Source organism: Chrysemys picta, chromosome 3, assembly GCF_011386835.1.
Source record: "Chrysemys picta bellii isolate R12L10 chromosome 3, ASM1138683v2, whole genome shotgun sequence".
In the NCBI taxonomy this organism is placed as follows: Eukaryota; Metazoa; Chordata; order Testudines; family Emydidae; genus Chrysemys; species Chrysemys picta.
Genome location: NC_088793.1, coordinates 184,175,364 through 184,191,280, shown reverse-complemented (window position 1 = coordinate 184,191,280; position 15,917 = coordinate 184,175,364). Strand labels below are relative to the sequence as shown.

The window sequence follows — 15,917 nt, the reverse complement described above, 5'->3', positions numbered from 1 at the left end:
GAAGCAGCCTCTGCAGCATATTTGATTAACATCTGCATAGGAAGCAACATGGAACTCAATCTATACATCTACCACGTGCTATTCCCTGGCACAAGCGCCCAGATTGGATGCTAGCTTTGGTATGGCAGTCCTGCAATCTGTATTAAAGTAGAACTCCTGCTGCCTAGCTACCGGTAAATGGGCAACTGTTTGTTAGTCACCAAGAGTGGAATCTGTGGACAATCACTTAAACAGTTACCCTACAATACCTGTGGTTCTTTGAGATGTGTTATCCACAGATTCCACACACACCCTTTCATCCCTGCTAATTGGAGACCTGCTCCTGAGATTCTTGTTGGTGAAGGAACTGAGATGTGCACCCCGCTTTTAATACACTTGGCTGCAGGGAGCAAGCGAGTGTTCAAGGCACAGGGGCAGCCGCAACAGACATTGCTATTCAAAAGAATTCAGTCTTGTGCATGTGGGTTGCATGCACCCCTAGAGTGGAATCTGTATGAAAATGTCTTAAATAACCACAGTTCTTACCAGAGTAAGAAAACACTCTGTTCCAGTCCTAAAATTAAGCACTGGCTTGTAATCTTTTGAGGAAGAACTTCCTGAAGGAAATGGTTGTTTTCTTTATGAAAATTAACGTAAGCATAACTTAATGACTACAATAAATTTAAAGTATTGTGTTACTCTGAAAAGTTACTATGTAAGTATGGCATATTCTTACTCAGAAGAACTGCTTCCTGGGTCTACTCAGAGGCTATCTGCTTACTTTGTTAAGAAATGTATTTTTACTACTGTCAGCCCTGGCGAACCAGCAACTATGGGCTTGTCTTCTGGTTCATACCTTAGCAACAGAATTGCTAACTAAAGCACTGATCCTGCAAAGACTTAAGCAGGTGAGTAACTTTGAGGAATCCTACTGAAACTGTGTGTGTAAACACATAACTCACATGCTCAAGTATTTGCAGGATCGAGCCCTAAATTCCAGTGGCAGGACTATCTGTGTAGACTCAGTCTGCAAAAATGCCATCCATTATATCAACTCAACTCCATTGGCAATAGTGTTCCATTGGTAGAGCTGAGGCCATGCAGAATCTTTATTGATGATGATGCAAGAGCCAGGAAGAACCCAGCTTGACTTTAATATCCCAGGCTGAATATGCAGGGCTCACGGTATTTGTAAAACTAAGCAAACTTGATCTGAAAATCATTGAGACATAACAAACATTGACCCCCCTCCTTTCCCCAATGATGTTGCGTTCCGTCACTTTTCAGAATAGAACACCACACTTTCAAGTTTGTGCAGTATGTTCAGCAGTCTCTTCTGTATGCTAAAAAGAATAATGCACCAGATATTTTTGTTGATATTGTACAATCTAGAATTCCCATGTAGCAGCATTTGTCTTTTGTTTGTTATAATTTTGATACTTGTTTATTCTGATTTTACAATGCCTAGTAATAGAACATTTGATCTATTTAGGTGATGTAGACGGTTCCACTGAGGCCATTCTAAACATTCTGGACAGCTATAATGCCGACGATGAATGTGAATTGGATGTGATCCATTTTGGAGTAGGGGATGTCAGTGAAAATGACATAAATCTTGCTGAAACATTTAAGGGTAAAGTATAAATTTAGACAGTGATCTTACAATCAGTATGAAATCCTTTATTTTTATGTTTCATACACATTTACATTGATTGTATTGCTAATTAATTATTACACAGGGGAAACAAAAACTGAAAGCACAGCTACCCTGTTCATTTGATAAAAAATGGTTTACTTTCACAGAAAAATAAATAAATAAATACTAGTATCTGTGCAAAGAGGTATCCTGCTAGAAATCTAGTGAAAATGCAAGTAATGTAGAGAAAGGTATACACAATACTATATTGTCTATAATGTGGTAGACAATACCTGCGAACTTGTGTGTTGGAGACAGTGTTCTAGATTTGAGCCCTTATTCTGGTTGCCTTACGCTGCTTCAGCAGTGCAAAGCAGCCAGAAAAATGGCTTAACCAGATCCCAGAGGATTTTTTTGTGCAGGGGAGTCCTGGTGTGGGAGGGGGTTGGCCAGCATTGTGGTTCCTGTTGTAACCTCCCCCTAGCCCAGGGGACATGGCTGCAGTGCCTCTATGCCTGTTAGATCCCCAGTTGCTGGAACTGCCCTGGGCCATAGCTGGGAGTAAATTAGAACCTCCTTCAGACTGCTCTGATTTATGCTGGAGACCAAGATAAGGAGCTGGCCTTTTCTGGACCCAAGATAAGTAGCTCCCTTTCAATCCTGCTCCTTTATATAGCATATTGCTCAGCCAGATCACAGGATCTGACTAGCTATCTATCTGCTTTGTTACATCTGATTGTAGCATCTAGGAATTTAGAGAGACAAAGTGGGTGAGGTAATATCTTTAACTGGACCATCTTCTGTTGGGGAGAGAGACAAGCTTTTGAGCCACATAGAGCTCTTTTTCAAAGATGGTCCAATTTAAGATGTTACCGCATCCATCTTGTCTCTCTAATATCCTGGGACTGACATGGCTACAACTACACTGATCTAGGGACAGTATTTTGTGGGGGTTTCCATTGAAGCAACTCTTCTTAAAGTAAGAGCATTATTGGAGGTGCTTAGTGTACATGCAGTGATCTCTGATTTTAAAAACTGATGGAAAAGTTAAAATGGGGAAACTATAAAATTTCCTTTTTGCTATCAGTAATGTTGCTTTTACTAGTGCTCAATTTCAGGATATCTTGACTCCTGATTCTAAAAAGTGTTTTTTAAAAAAGGAAGAGAAAAGAGGATTATAATTTACATTAGTAAATGTGAAAATCTCAACCCAAGTAAAGCAAACACTTTTCAGTTGTTAAGTACAGACTGTGCTAAGAATAAAATATTACATGAATATTCCAGGATAGCCTGTGCAAGCTCATCTCCAAACGTTTTCACTTACTGCTTGAAAAACAAAGAAGTTCCTATACCTGGAGTGTTTATATTTAATAATCAGCTATGGTGGTTTTATCTGTCAGGTGTCATATATGGATTCAATGTGAATGCAAACAAATCTATTCAGCAGCTGGCTGCTAAAAAGGGAATAAAGATTAAATTTCACAATATTATCTACCATCTTATTGACGATTTGAAAGATGAGTTGAGCAGCAAATTGCCCCTATCTGTAGTAGAACATATAATAGGTAAGTTTTCACTGGAAAAGGTAAATATTGCCTTGAAAAACTAGACCTTTCTTGTGGGGTAGGGAAAATATTTTGCTGTTCTGGGGTGGGCCTTGATTTAAAATGGTATGTTGAGGAAATACACAAATCTCATTCTCCAGGATAGCTTTCCCACTATACTGGATTGCATAGAATTCCTCTGCAGTTATTCTCCTCAATACACAGCAGCAGAATGTTCAGAAGACTAAAGTTTTGATAGCAATGACGAGCACAGCAAAGCATAGCATTCATTTCTGGTGGAGTTTGTATTACATTCCCTTGCACTTAATCCTTCCATTTCTTTCCGTAGGGGAGGCCTCTGTTCTCGCTACCTTCTGTGTCACAGTAGGAAAAAGCAAGGTTCCAGTGGCTGGCTGCCGAGTACAGAAGGGGCAGTTTGACAGAAAGTTGAAGTTTAAACTAATTCGTAACAGAGATGTTATTTGGAAAGGTAAAACTGCTATCAAAACATTTATCCACACTGATATTCTACTACACATACATGCTCACCATTGGAGTTAGATTGTTAGGCCCAGGCTATATCCTCTGATCTATACAGGCAATGGAAGTCAATGAAAATGTTGTTGTATCTGAAGGTGGAATTTTCTTCTTAAAAAGTTGTTCAATCACCTTAATACACTATTTACAGTAGACTTCACCTAAAAAGGACGTCTAGTTCCTGCAAAGCTTGTTTCTTCTTCGAGTGATTGTTCACATCCATTACACATTAGGTGTACACGCGCTGCGTGCACGGACGTCGGAAACTTTTTCCCTTAGCAGCTCCCGTCGGGCCAGCAGGGCCACCCCCCTCCCGCCAGAGCGGCGCCCCGCTCTGCAGGCCCGACCCCCTTCAGTTCCTTCTTACTGTCCGTGGCGGCATTGGAACAACTCTGTCTCTCATCTGAGAGTGTCCCTTAGCATAGTCATTAGTGTTATCTTCACAGTTATCAGCTCTTAGTTGTTAGTGTTAAGCTTAGCAGTTAACAGTTCTTTAGAGTGCTTAAGTTCAATGGTAGGAGTTTGGTCAACCCCGGCACCGGCCCTGGGCGGCGGGGCATGCCGCACGCCCAAGGCTTCAAGGCTTGTGCCACGTGCCGTAAGCCTCTGCCATTAAGCGACCCTCATGACTCGTGTCTCCGTTGCCTGGGGGAAACACACCAAAAGGAGCACTGCAAGATCTGTAAGGCCTTTAAGCCCAGGACTAAGAAAGAAAGAGACTTTTGCCTTAAGCAGCTGCTCATGGAGACGGCGTTACAGCCCTCCACTTTGACAGCACTGTCTGCCTCGGTGCGGAGTGCCCCGGCATCGGTCAGGGACCCGGCGCCGGCGGGACACCAGAAGCCCACGGCACCGACTCAGCGAGGGCACCTCCGGCATCGGTCGTCTTCGCCGCCGAAATCTAAGGGCCAACCCAAGGCCCGAGGACGCTCCCCGCATAAGAGGGCAGCGCCCGCAAAGACCTCGAGTGCGCCTAAGGCCGTTACGGCCCCGGCACAGGTCCCGGTGTCAGTGGCTCCGGCGCCGAAAGGCCCATCGAGCCGCGGGATAGGCGCGTCGAGTGAGGAGGAAGGGCTGGAGGAGCTCTTGGAACAGCCCTCCACTCTGGACACATTTGAGGCAGCAAAGGACCTCATTGAATTGTCCGTTGAGGGCCCTCCCCAGACTAAGGACGCTCCGCTGCGACTGCCATCCAGAGGCAAGCTGGTGATGGTGCGCCCATCACGGTCGCCATCTCCGCACCGTTCATGGCATCGGTCCCAGTCGAGCTCCGCCTCAATGGACTCCTGGTTGCCCTCCACGCAGAGAGCTCCACAGCCGTCGGGCCTCAATAAGAGGCAGGCACCGACCCAGCAGTCATGCTCGAGTTGGCACCGGGACGTGTCGGATACACGATCCCAAAGACTGACCACCCGTAGTCGTTCCCGGTCCCGTGGTCACCGGTACTGATCCAGGTCCAGATCGGTGAGGCGATACTCCAGGTCCCGGTCGCGGAGGCACTACTCTCCAACCCCGGACCGGCACCGTTCCACGGCACTGCCGTGGCCTTCCAGATCACTGTCTGTAGTGTCGGAGACTGACTCGGGCCGGTACGGCGGATATGCCCACAGGGCACTGGCCAGTAGAGACTACGAAGCCTCTTGGCATCCTCAATGGGGCCAGCAGGGTCAATGGCCATTCTGGACACCTTGGGCCTACCACCAGCAAGGCCCCCCGTCCGGGGCCTCGAGATCGGGGCCATCAGGGCATCGGTCCCGCTCCCCGCGGTACCGCCCGCCCTCTCGCAAGGAGGCGACAATCTCCAGACCGCAGGAGCGTGAAGGAGTGGACTCGGCACCGAGCACAGTGCCGTCTCAGTCCCACGCCATGGGACAGGTTCCTGAGGAGCAACCAATCGGTGAAGGGCAGGAAGGCGAAGATGGGCAAAAGGCCCCGACCTCTTCCTCCTCACCGGATGAAGCCGTAGTGGGTACAACAGTGTCTGGTCCTCCCCCGATTGATCTTCGGGCGCACCAGGACCTGCTCCACCGTGTAGCCCTCAATCTGGGCTTGCAGGCTGAGGAGACGGTAGAGCAACAGGACCCCATGGTCGACATCCTGAGCCCGGAGGGCCCCTCCAGAATCGCTCTCCCGCTTATAAGAACGGTCCAGTCTAACTACAAGACGGTATGGCAAACACAGGTCTCCAGTGCACCAACTGCAAAAGGCATGGAGAGGAAATACTTCGCCCCATCTAAAGGGTTTGACTTCCTCTTTTCACAACCGTCTCCCTGTTCGCTGGTGGTCTCTGCGGTCAACGAACGAGAGAGTCATGGCCAACAAGCCCCAGCGCCCAAGGCCAAGGAGGCGAAATGCTTGGACTTGTTCGGGAGGAAGGTCTACTCGTCTGGGGGCCTACAGTTGAGGATCGCTAATCAGCAAGCGATTCTGAACAGACACAACTTTAATTCTTGGACATCAGTCTCCAAGTTTAAAGAATCCCTGCTTCCGGACGCACAACCAGAGTTTACGGCCCTAGTGGACGAAGGGATGGCGGTGGCCAGAACCTTGTTACAGGCCTCCCTTGACTCCGCCGACACAGCTGCTAGGACAATCACGTCAGGGGTAGTGATGAGATGCTCGGCATGGTTGCAGGCTTCCGGCCTTCCGCCAGAGGTGCAGACCACCCTGCAGGACCTTCCGTTTGAAGGGTCAGGCTTGTTTTCGGACCAAACGGATGCCAGGCTACATAGCCTTAAGGACTCGCGAACGACCCTCAAGTCGTTGGGAATGCATACCCCAGTGACACAGAGGAAACCCTTTAAGCCCCAGCCACCACAGAGGCAGTACCACCCTCGTCCTCGCCACGAACCGTACCGCCGTCGTGGCAGAGATAACAGGCGGAGACGTAACAATACGCCTAACCAAGGCCAAGGTCATGGCCAAGGCAAGCTGCAGCCAAGAAGTAAACCAGGCTTTTGAAGCTGCGCTCGAGGACGGCGTACCACATTCCATTCCGGATCCACCTCTACGTTTCAGGGACCGCCTGTCCTATTTCTACCGTGCATGGTCACGCATAACATCGGACCGATGGGTCCTGCACACGGTGGAGGCGGGCTATACCCTTCAGTTCTCCTCGCCCCCTCCCTTCTACCCCCCTTCCCTCTTCAGGGACCCTTCTCACGAGCAACTCCTCATGCAAGAGGTGCAGACCCTCCTCGCAGTGGGAGCAGTGGAAGAGGTTCCACCAGACCTAAGGGGAAAAAGATTCTACTCCAGGTATTTCCTGATTCCCAAGGCAAAAGGGGGCCTCCGTCCCATTTTGGACCTACGCGAACTAAACAAGTTCCTAGTCAGAACGCGTTTCCGTATGGTCTCCCTTGGAACTATTATCCCATCCCTGGATCCGGGGAATTGGTACGCTGCCCTCGATATGAAGGATGCGTATTTTCACATCGCCATCCGCCCGGCCCACCGGCGGTTCCTGCGCTTCACCATCAACCAGCGCCATTTTCAATTTACGGTCCTGCCATTCGGCCTAGCAACAGCCCCACGAGTGTTCACGAAATGCATGTCCGTGGTGGCAGCCTTTCTTCGGAAAAGAAGGATGCGCGTATACCCGTACTTGGACGACTGGCTTCTTGCGGGCAGGTCAGAGGCGGAGGTCCGCTCCCACGTGACGCTGGCCCTACAGGTGTTCGGCAGGCTCGGCCTACTGGTCAATGTGCCCAAGTCCACGCTAACTCCCACGCAGAGACTGGACTTCATAGGTGCAGTCCTGGACAGGGTGACAGCGCGGGCAAGTCTTCCAGAGTCGCGGTTCTTGGCCATTCAAAGGGTCGTAAGCTCCGTCCAGCAATTTCCCATGACTACAGCAAGGTGCTGCATGCAACTCCTGGGGCACATGGCAGCCTGCACACACGTAGTCAGACATGCCCGCCTAAGGCTCAGGCCGTTGCAGTTGTGGTTAGCCCTATTAGGATAATAGTTCCAAGGGAGACCCCTTGGATCTGGTGGTGACGATCCCGGCTCAGGTGTTGAGCTCCCTCCGCTGGTGGCTCGATCAACAGCAGGTTTGCGAAGGGATCCCCTTCGCTGCCCCACAACCCACTCTGACGTTAGTAACAGATGCATCGGACCTGGGTTGGGGGGCGCACCTGGGGGAGCTGCAGACCCAGGGTTTGTTGTCCAGGGAAGACAGGTTGCTTCACAGCAATCTGAAGGAGCGGAGGGCGGTTCGCCTCGCCTGTCAGACCTTTCACGCCACCATAGAAGGTCACAGCATGTCAGTTCTGACGGACAACACTACCGCCATGTTCTATATAAACAAGCAGGGCGGGTCCCGGTCCTCTCCCCTCTGTCACGAGGCACTCCGCTTATGGGACTTCTGTATAGCCCATTCGATCCACCTAATCGCAACATATCTCCCAGGGGTCCAAAACAGGTTAGCAGACCGCCTCAGCCGATCCTACCACATGCACGAATGGGCTTTGAGGCGGGACGTCCTGCATTCAATCTTCCGGAGGTGGGGGTTTCCCCGGGTGGATCTCTTTGCCACCAAGGACAACAGACAATGCTCTCAGTTTTGCTCTTTCCAGAACCTCAGCCCGGGATCGTTGGCAGATGCCTTCACGATTCCGTGGGGAGGGAGCCTGAGGTATGCCTTCCCTCCATTCCCACTCATCCACAAGGTCCTCCTCAAGGCCCGCAGGGACAAGGCGACAATTATCCTCATCGCCCCAGCGTGGCCACGACAACATTGGTTCACGACCCTGGTGGAATTGTCCATAGCCAACCCGATTGCCCTCCCCCTCCATCGCGACCTCGTCACACAGGACAGGGGTCGCCTGCTTCACCCGAACCTACCGTCACTACATCTCACAGCGTGGTATCTCTCTGGCTGAACGATGCGGAGCACAGGTGCTCCCACCAGGTCCAGCAAATTCTCCTTGGTAGTAGGAAACCCTCCACGAGAGCGACCTACCTGGCCAAGTGGAAGAGGTTCTCCCACTGCCTCATCGCATACAGCCTCTGCAGGCCTCAGTCCCATCAATTCTGGACTACTTACTGCACCTCAAGCATCAAGGGCTCGCCCCCGCCTCAAGTAAGGTGCATCTGGCTGCTATATCGGCGTTCCATCTGGGGGAGTTGGGAGTGTCAGTGTTCTCCAACCCCACAGTAGCCCGATTCCTCAAGGGTCTTGAGAGGGTGTTTCCCTATTCGTGCACTGTGTCCACGTCCCTGCGTGGAATCTCAACCTGGTCCTAACTAAGCTCATGGGGCCCCCCTTCGAGCCCCTGGCCTCTTGCTCCCTCATGCACCTGTCATGGAAGGTGGCGTTTCTCGTGGCCATCACATCGGCCAGGAGGGTATCGGAATTGAGAGCCCTCACTTCGGAACCCCCTTATACTGTTTTTCATAAGAATAAGGTGCAACTAAGGCCGCACCCTAAATTCCTCCCAAAAGTGGTCTCATACTTTCACATGGGGCAAGACATTTGTCTACCGGTGTTCTTCCCTAAGCCCCATACGGACCCTAGCCACCGCAGCCTGCATACTCTCGATGGCCTTGGCATTTTATCTGGAACGGACCAGGTCATTCCGCGAAACACCTCAGCTGTTCATTGCCATTGCAGAACGAATGAGAGGCCTACCTATCTCGACGCAACGCTTGTCAGCATGGATTGTGCGTTGCATACGCACGTGCTATGAGCTATCCAACGTACCAAACCCAGAGATCCGGGCTCACTTGACTAGGGCCCAAGCGTCCTCGGCGGCTTTCTTGGCGCGGGTTCCGATCCAGGAAATCTGTAAAGCAGCCACCTGGTCGTCCGTGCATACGTTCACAGCCCACTACGCGATCCATCATCAGACCAGAGAGGACGCGGTGGTCGGAAGGGCTGTGCTTCAATCAATTGTACCTTGACTCCTACCCGCCTCCAATGGTAAGCTTGTGAGTCACTTAATGTGTAATGGACGTGAACAATCACTCGAAGAAGAAAAACGGTTACTTACCTTCTGTAACTGTTGTTCTTCGAGATGTGTTGTTCACGTCCATTACACTTCCCACCCTCCTTCCCCTCTGTCGGAGTCACCGGCAAGAAGGAACCGAAGGGGGTCGGGCCTGCAGGGATATATATACCCTAGAGCGGGGCGCCGCTCTGGCGGGAGGGGGAGCCCTGCTGGCCCAACGGGAGCCACTAAGGGAAAAAGTTTCCGATGTCCGTGCACGCGGCGCGCGTACACCTAATGTGTAATGGACGTGAACAACACATCTCGAAGAACAACAGTTACAGAAGGTAAGTAACCGTTTTTTTCTTGCTTAAGCAATACATCCAGAATTGGTTTTGGACAGACATTTTCTTGACCAATCATCCTGGTGTTCATAGGTGCCAACTCCGTGGGTACTTCGCGGCTGGAGCATCCATGGGGAAAAATTTAGTGGTTGCTCTGCACCCACCAGCAGCCAAGCTCCCCGCCCTCCCCGCCTCTTCCCAAGCGCGCCGCGTCCCAGCTCCTCTGCCTACCTCCCAGCGTTTGCCACCACCAAACAGCTGTAGCACGCTCTGGGAGGGAGGGGAAAGGAGCGGGTTCAGGGGAGGAGGCAGAGAAAAGGCCGGGGTGGGGATTTGGGGAAGGAGTCTAATAGCGGCAGAGAGGAGACGGGGACTTTGGGGAAGGGGTTGGAATGGGGACGGAGCAGGTGTGGAGTCGGGGCGGGGGGTGCAGGGGTCGAGCACTCACTGGTGCCATTAGAAGTCGGCGCCTATGCTGGTGGTCCCTCCCAATAAGAAGCTTCCACATGCTCTGAACCCCTGACAGCAGTCTGTGTAGGAAGGAGATAGTCAGATCAATTAAACTTTGAAAGGAGTAGCACCTGATTTTCAGAACGTGTAAATTATGGAGGTTCAGCATCACTAAAAATCAGAACCTTCTTGCATGGGCCTTGCCATGTAGTTTTTTTGCGGGGAGGAGGTTGTTTGTTTCAAGTCCACGTTAGTCTTTATATTGGATCTATTTTTTCCATTCTCTCTCTAGGATTTTTAACTTCACTGAAGCACCATAAAGACGATGTCCAGGTAATAAAAACTGGCATGGATTGTGGCCTCAGTTTGGATAAGAACATAGAGTTCAATATTGGAGATGAAATTATCTGCTATGAAGAAAAGAAAGTTGAACGGACAATTTCATGGGATTCAGGATTTTAAATAATTTTATTTCACTTGAATGTGATGGAGAAAAGGCCTTGCATTATTCATGTTCTCATATTAAAGACACTTACAAAGTGGCTTGTAGTGTAAGAATTCTTTGGGTTCTTAACAGGAGTGCCAACAGCTGATATTTCAAAAGTAAAAGGATTTGTTTCAGGGGCTATGAATGACAGGGCTGGGTTCCTCAGTTCTGCAGGATTGTGCCAGCTTTGTAGACCCGTAAGATCACAGGAAAGCATGGGAGCCAGCATGGCAGTGTTAACTCCTTGGATGTTTCAGATATGAGTAAATAGTACCTTTTTAGGAAGGAAAAGAGTATTTCAGGTCACTGTAATACTGTTTGTATTGGTAACAGTTTGGTTGATAGAAATAATTCAACTGTTAAAATATTATCTGAAAAGAATAAAATGGCTAGACAAACACAGAAGGAATTATTGATGTACTGTCACTACAGCCTTTGAGAAAACAAGTGCCTTTATGTGAAAGGTTTGGCATTCATTTCAAGAGGTTTCCAGCGCATCATCAAGGATCTACAACCTATCCTGAAGGATGATCCCTCACTCTCACAGATCTTGGGAGACAGGCCAGTCCTCACTTACAGACAGCCCCCCCCACCTGAAGCAAATACTCACTAGCAACCACACACCACACAACAAAAACACTAACCCAGGAGCCTATCCTTGCAACAAAGCCCGTTGCCAACTCTGTCCACATATCTATTCAGGGGACACCATCATAGGACCTAATCACATCAGCCACACTATCAGAGGCTCGTTCACCTGCGTATCTACCAATGTGATATGCCATCATGTGCCAGCAATGCCCCTCTACCATGTACATTGGCCAAAACGGACAGTCTCTACGCAAAAGAATAAATGGACACAAATCAGACGTCAAGAATTATAACATGGAAAAACCAGTCAGAGAACACTTCAACTTCCCTGGTCACTTGATTACAGACCTCAAAGTCACAATACTCCAACAAAAAAACTTCAAAAACAGACTCCAATGAGAAACTGCGTACAGATGTGGTCTCCTCATCTCAAAAAAGTTATAATGGCATTAGAAAAGGTTCAGAGAAGGGCAACTAAAATGATTAGGGGTTTGGAACAGGTCCCATGTGAGGAGAGATTAAAGAGGATAGGACTTTTCAGCTTGGAAAAGAGGATACATGGTAGAGGTAGTGCTTGTCCTATTTGTTTTTTTTAATGCTTGTAATTTAACTCTGTCATTGCATGTTTCTCTTTTTAAGCTTTCATTCAGTTCCAAATTTCAACACCATCAGCAATACAACGAACAAAATGCAGGGAAATAGCCAAGGCTATAGAAAAATAGGCTTCAGGGTACACAGCATGTGTTCAAAAATTTTCTTAAGCCCAATGTTGAGAACTTTGGCTGTGACAGTGCTATCTATTTTTTCACAATTTTGTTCACAAACTGTCATCAGATTAGGTCAGTTCTCGATATAGTGCTCAAAACAGTCCACTACTGAGTTCCATCGCATGTCTTCCGGGAGAGTTAGCTTGGTTCCTCTCCCTTTTTTCAGAGCAGCTGCTGTAAATTGGTTGTTATGGAAGTATTTTGCAATTTCTGGAACATTGAAGTCTTTGGCTAGAAGGTGCATAAAATGAGCACTGCAACCGTATGTTATTAGCTTGGGACTCTCTTCTAAATAATTTCTTCTCATCTTGGATACGTTTGCAGCATTGTCTGTGACCAAGCTGCGTACTAGACATTTGAATTTTTTCTTCACTTTTCACAGTTTGTTATAGATTTTACTGCTACTTCTTGTAAGTATTCTGCTGTGTGTGCATTTCCTGATGTATCCATTGTTTCTGTAAGGAAGACATTCCCTTCTGTTGTCATATAAGCACATATAATAGGATCACTGTGGACGGACATTGCTCCACCCATCAAAACTCAGGTTAACAATTTTATCCTCTAGATTTTTTGCACACTGCTCAATTTCTCTTTCATGCACTTTATCTAGCAATTTGCCTGAGACATCTGCTCTGTTAGGTGGACTGTATCCTGGTTTTAATGACTGAACCATGTTAATGAAGTGTGGGTTCTCAATCATATGGCAAGGAGAGTTTATTGCATAAACAAACCAGGCAATTTTTTCATCAATTACCTCTTTTTGTAATCTGCTGGTTCTTATCACAAACTTATCTATGGTTGTTTCTGGATGATGATTTTTTTTTTTTTTGCTACAGGTGATGTACTGTGGCTATGTGACATATATGATGTGACTGAAACACTATCATTAGCAGATAACTCTGAAACTATAGAAAACTATGGTGACCTTGAAGGTGGGTAGTCTTCAGAATCATGTATGTTGAGGATGGATTCTCCTAAACAAAATAAGTCAATGCAGTTATTTAATTATTACCACCATACAGCTAATTTAGTATTACTCATTGCATTCACTGACACTCAGTATACTTTAAAGGTGAAATTGTAAAAGGATGATCTGCCTATTTCAGCTATTTATTTTTTATCACAACTGCATCTAAAATGATAGTTACTCTCTGGTACTAACAACTATTTTTTGCTCAAACCTGAGAATTCAAGAATAATCCAGAAGGAACACAGGCAATCCTTGAGAACGTAGTATGAAATAAAAAAGTTTACCAAACTGAAGATCCTGCATGTTCAGACATGTTCCTTTCATCATCTTCAACGCAGCTTCCTCCTGAGAAGGAACACTTCTCATGATGTTGTTTCATTCAGGGACCTAGGGCTTGCATTTCTTTGTTGCACTGTTTTCATTTTGCACGCATGCCTGTCTTACCCATAGGTAGAGGAACTTCATTAAAATATTCCCAAACTGGGTCTCTTTTATGGCCTACTGCCATCATAGGTTTTCCTTTCTAGTGAGAGAATGGTATGGTAGATCTCAAATCAATGAAGGCTACACTCAGACCTCTAGACTTCTGGAATATGCTGCTCAAACAGTTTCACTTTTGTTTCTACTGCATGTTCCTCCCTTCTCATATTTATCCCCAGACTACTTCTCCTTGTCCAGATCTATTCCGCTCCCAACAATCTTCTATTCCTTGAACTTTTTGAAACTTTGCACTTTTAGAGAGAGATAAGGTATTGACTCTGTGTACACAAATTTGCACAGGGACAATAGGGTTGAGGTCTGTTATTTCTCACCTCTAAATATTAATTTAAAAACATTTTGGTGTTAACAAGCATGTTATCTCTGGAGACATAAATCCAGTTTGAGAACTGCAAAACTAAGCATCTTTGATGATATCATCTAGACTGATATGAGTCCCAGTGAGTAGATAGAAAGATTAACCTTAATAAGCTATACAGAAGCCCCTGGAACTCCATAAGATTGGGTCCCTAGTCCATGAATGATTGGAACTCATTTACAAAATTTTCTTAAACATTACTGAATATATCATCTCATACTATAGAATTAGAATTTACAATCCCTATTCCATGATGAGACATTTTGAGCTATAATGTATCTTAATTAAAACTATCTTTAGATAGGTTTTTTTCCTCAAAAAGCATTTTATCAAAAAAATCCAATTGAAATAAAAAAAATCTGATTTTTTTTATCCTCCCTGGCAATAAGTGAAAGACCTAAACATCTAAGTCTGTATGCTGCACTGCCTACCGCTTTTTCTACATGCATGGAAAAAGGAAAAATAACTTTCCCTTTTCTGTATAGCAGGCTAGATAAAATGTTTCAAGGAGGTAATATTGTAAAAGTAGAGTTGCAGTATTGGTAACTACGTAGGGGGGTAAATCAATTCTGAACTCTAAATGGGAGGCTTCTCCTTTCGGAGGGGACTAAAAATTTAGTTTTGTTCTCTAGAAATGGCACACTTACTCAATTAACATGTAAAATCCACTTGGGGTCCTTGCAACTGGCTTATCACCACCAGCAAGAGTCTGCAAGCTGAACTCTCTGTCACAACATGTAACCTCATTCATTGTCTACCATGGGGACAGAATTTAGCTCTGAAATGCAAAGCTGAATCCATCTTAAACGTTGACACTTATACACATCTGCCCTGCCATCCTGCAAGGATAGTAGTGATGGTAATGTGCATAATTGGGGCAAACCCAAACTTATGTAAAGTAGCATCAACACAAATGAAAGTCAACAATGCAGAGCTCTACCCATCCCAGTTGTACAGCACAATGTGCACCTCAGTTTTGCATGGTGTGAACTGAACCTAATCAGGACAAGTAACTCATTCTTAAAGCTGCAGTTCATAACTACAAAGAAGAAAGATATACTTTACATGGAAGATGGGTTGTTTTAAAAGTTCTTTACTGATGCTTTTACACAATGAATAGGGCTTCTCTTCCCTGTATCCAGGAGACAGCATGAGCCAGAAGCTGAAGCTTCAGTCAAATTGAAGGTAATACGCTTATTACTAAAGGGGAAGGGAACACATGGTAGCAATTATCATGCAGTTACACCTAATGCAGTACAACTTGATTCCAAATAAGTTTTTTGTAGAAAACCACTAGATCATATCTCCTTAAGCTTATCCCCTCCCTGACAAAAAAGCAAGCCTCAGATGGTACCATCCTTAACTTCCACTTTTAACTTTTAGTTCCTTTTTCAATCTTATCCTCAACTCCCTTAGTGGCCCTCCTTCCCCCTGTGTGACTATCTCACAGCGGCCTGGGAGGCCATTCAGGGTTTCTTCATTGTTGCTAGCAAAAGAGGAATTCTGGCAATCAAGCCTTTTCTATTAGATAAGTACAATCCCTGCTGAGTATTTTGTAGAAAGACTCCCCTTTATATCACTTGTACAGTGCTAGGACTGAACTAAATATTCAATTCAAAAGGACATCGAACTCTAAAATGGCCTTAAAGGGAGGTTTTGGAATAAAGCTGTTATGATCAATAGTAATTCTATGTAGTCTCACACAGTTTATTTTTAGAAGTAACCATTCCTCTGCAACACTGAGAACTGCAGTGAATTATACTGAATTCATTAAGTTGAGAAGCAGCAGAAAGTAATCATTAAAATAGGATGTTAATTTATAGATG

The 15,917-nt window shown here is 46.5% G+C and overlaps 1 protein-coding gene across 10 annotated transcripts in view; it reads left to right on the top strand.

Moving 5' to 3' along the window:
• MTIF2 (mitochondrial translational initiation factor 2) overlaps positions 1-10,962 on the top strand; it is a 50,045-nt gene extending 39,083 nt beyond the window's left edge. For 7 of the 10 annotated variants that reach the window (XM_065590789.1, XM_065590788.1, XM_065590790.1 and 4 more), the window contains 4 exons: positions 1,472-1,612; positions 3,016-3,180; positions 3,509-3,649; positions 10,713-10,962. In XM_065590789.1, coding sequence (XP_065446861.1) covers positions 1,472-1,612; positions 3,016-3,180; positions 3,509-3,649; positions 10,713-10,882 — 617 coding nt within the window. In that variant the 3' untranslated portion in view covers positions 10,883-10,962. The remainder of the gene's footprint in view (positions 1-1,471; positions 1,613-3,015; positions 3,181-3,508; positions 3,650-10,712) is intronic. The other 3 variants (XM_065590792.1, XM_065590791.1, XM_065590794.1) reach the window with 1 other exon arrangement.
• The last annotated feature ends 4,955 nt before the right edge of the window (positions 10,963-15,917 follow it).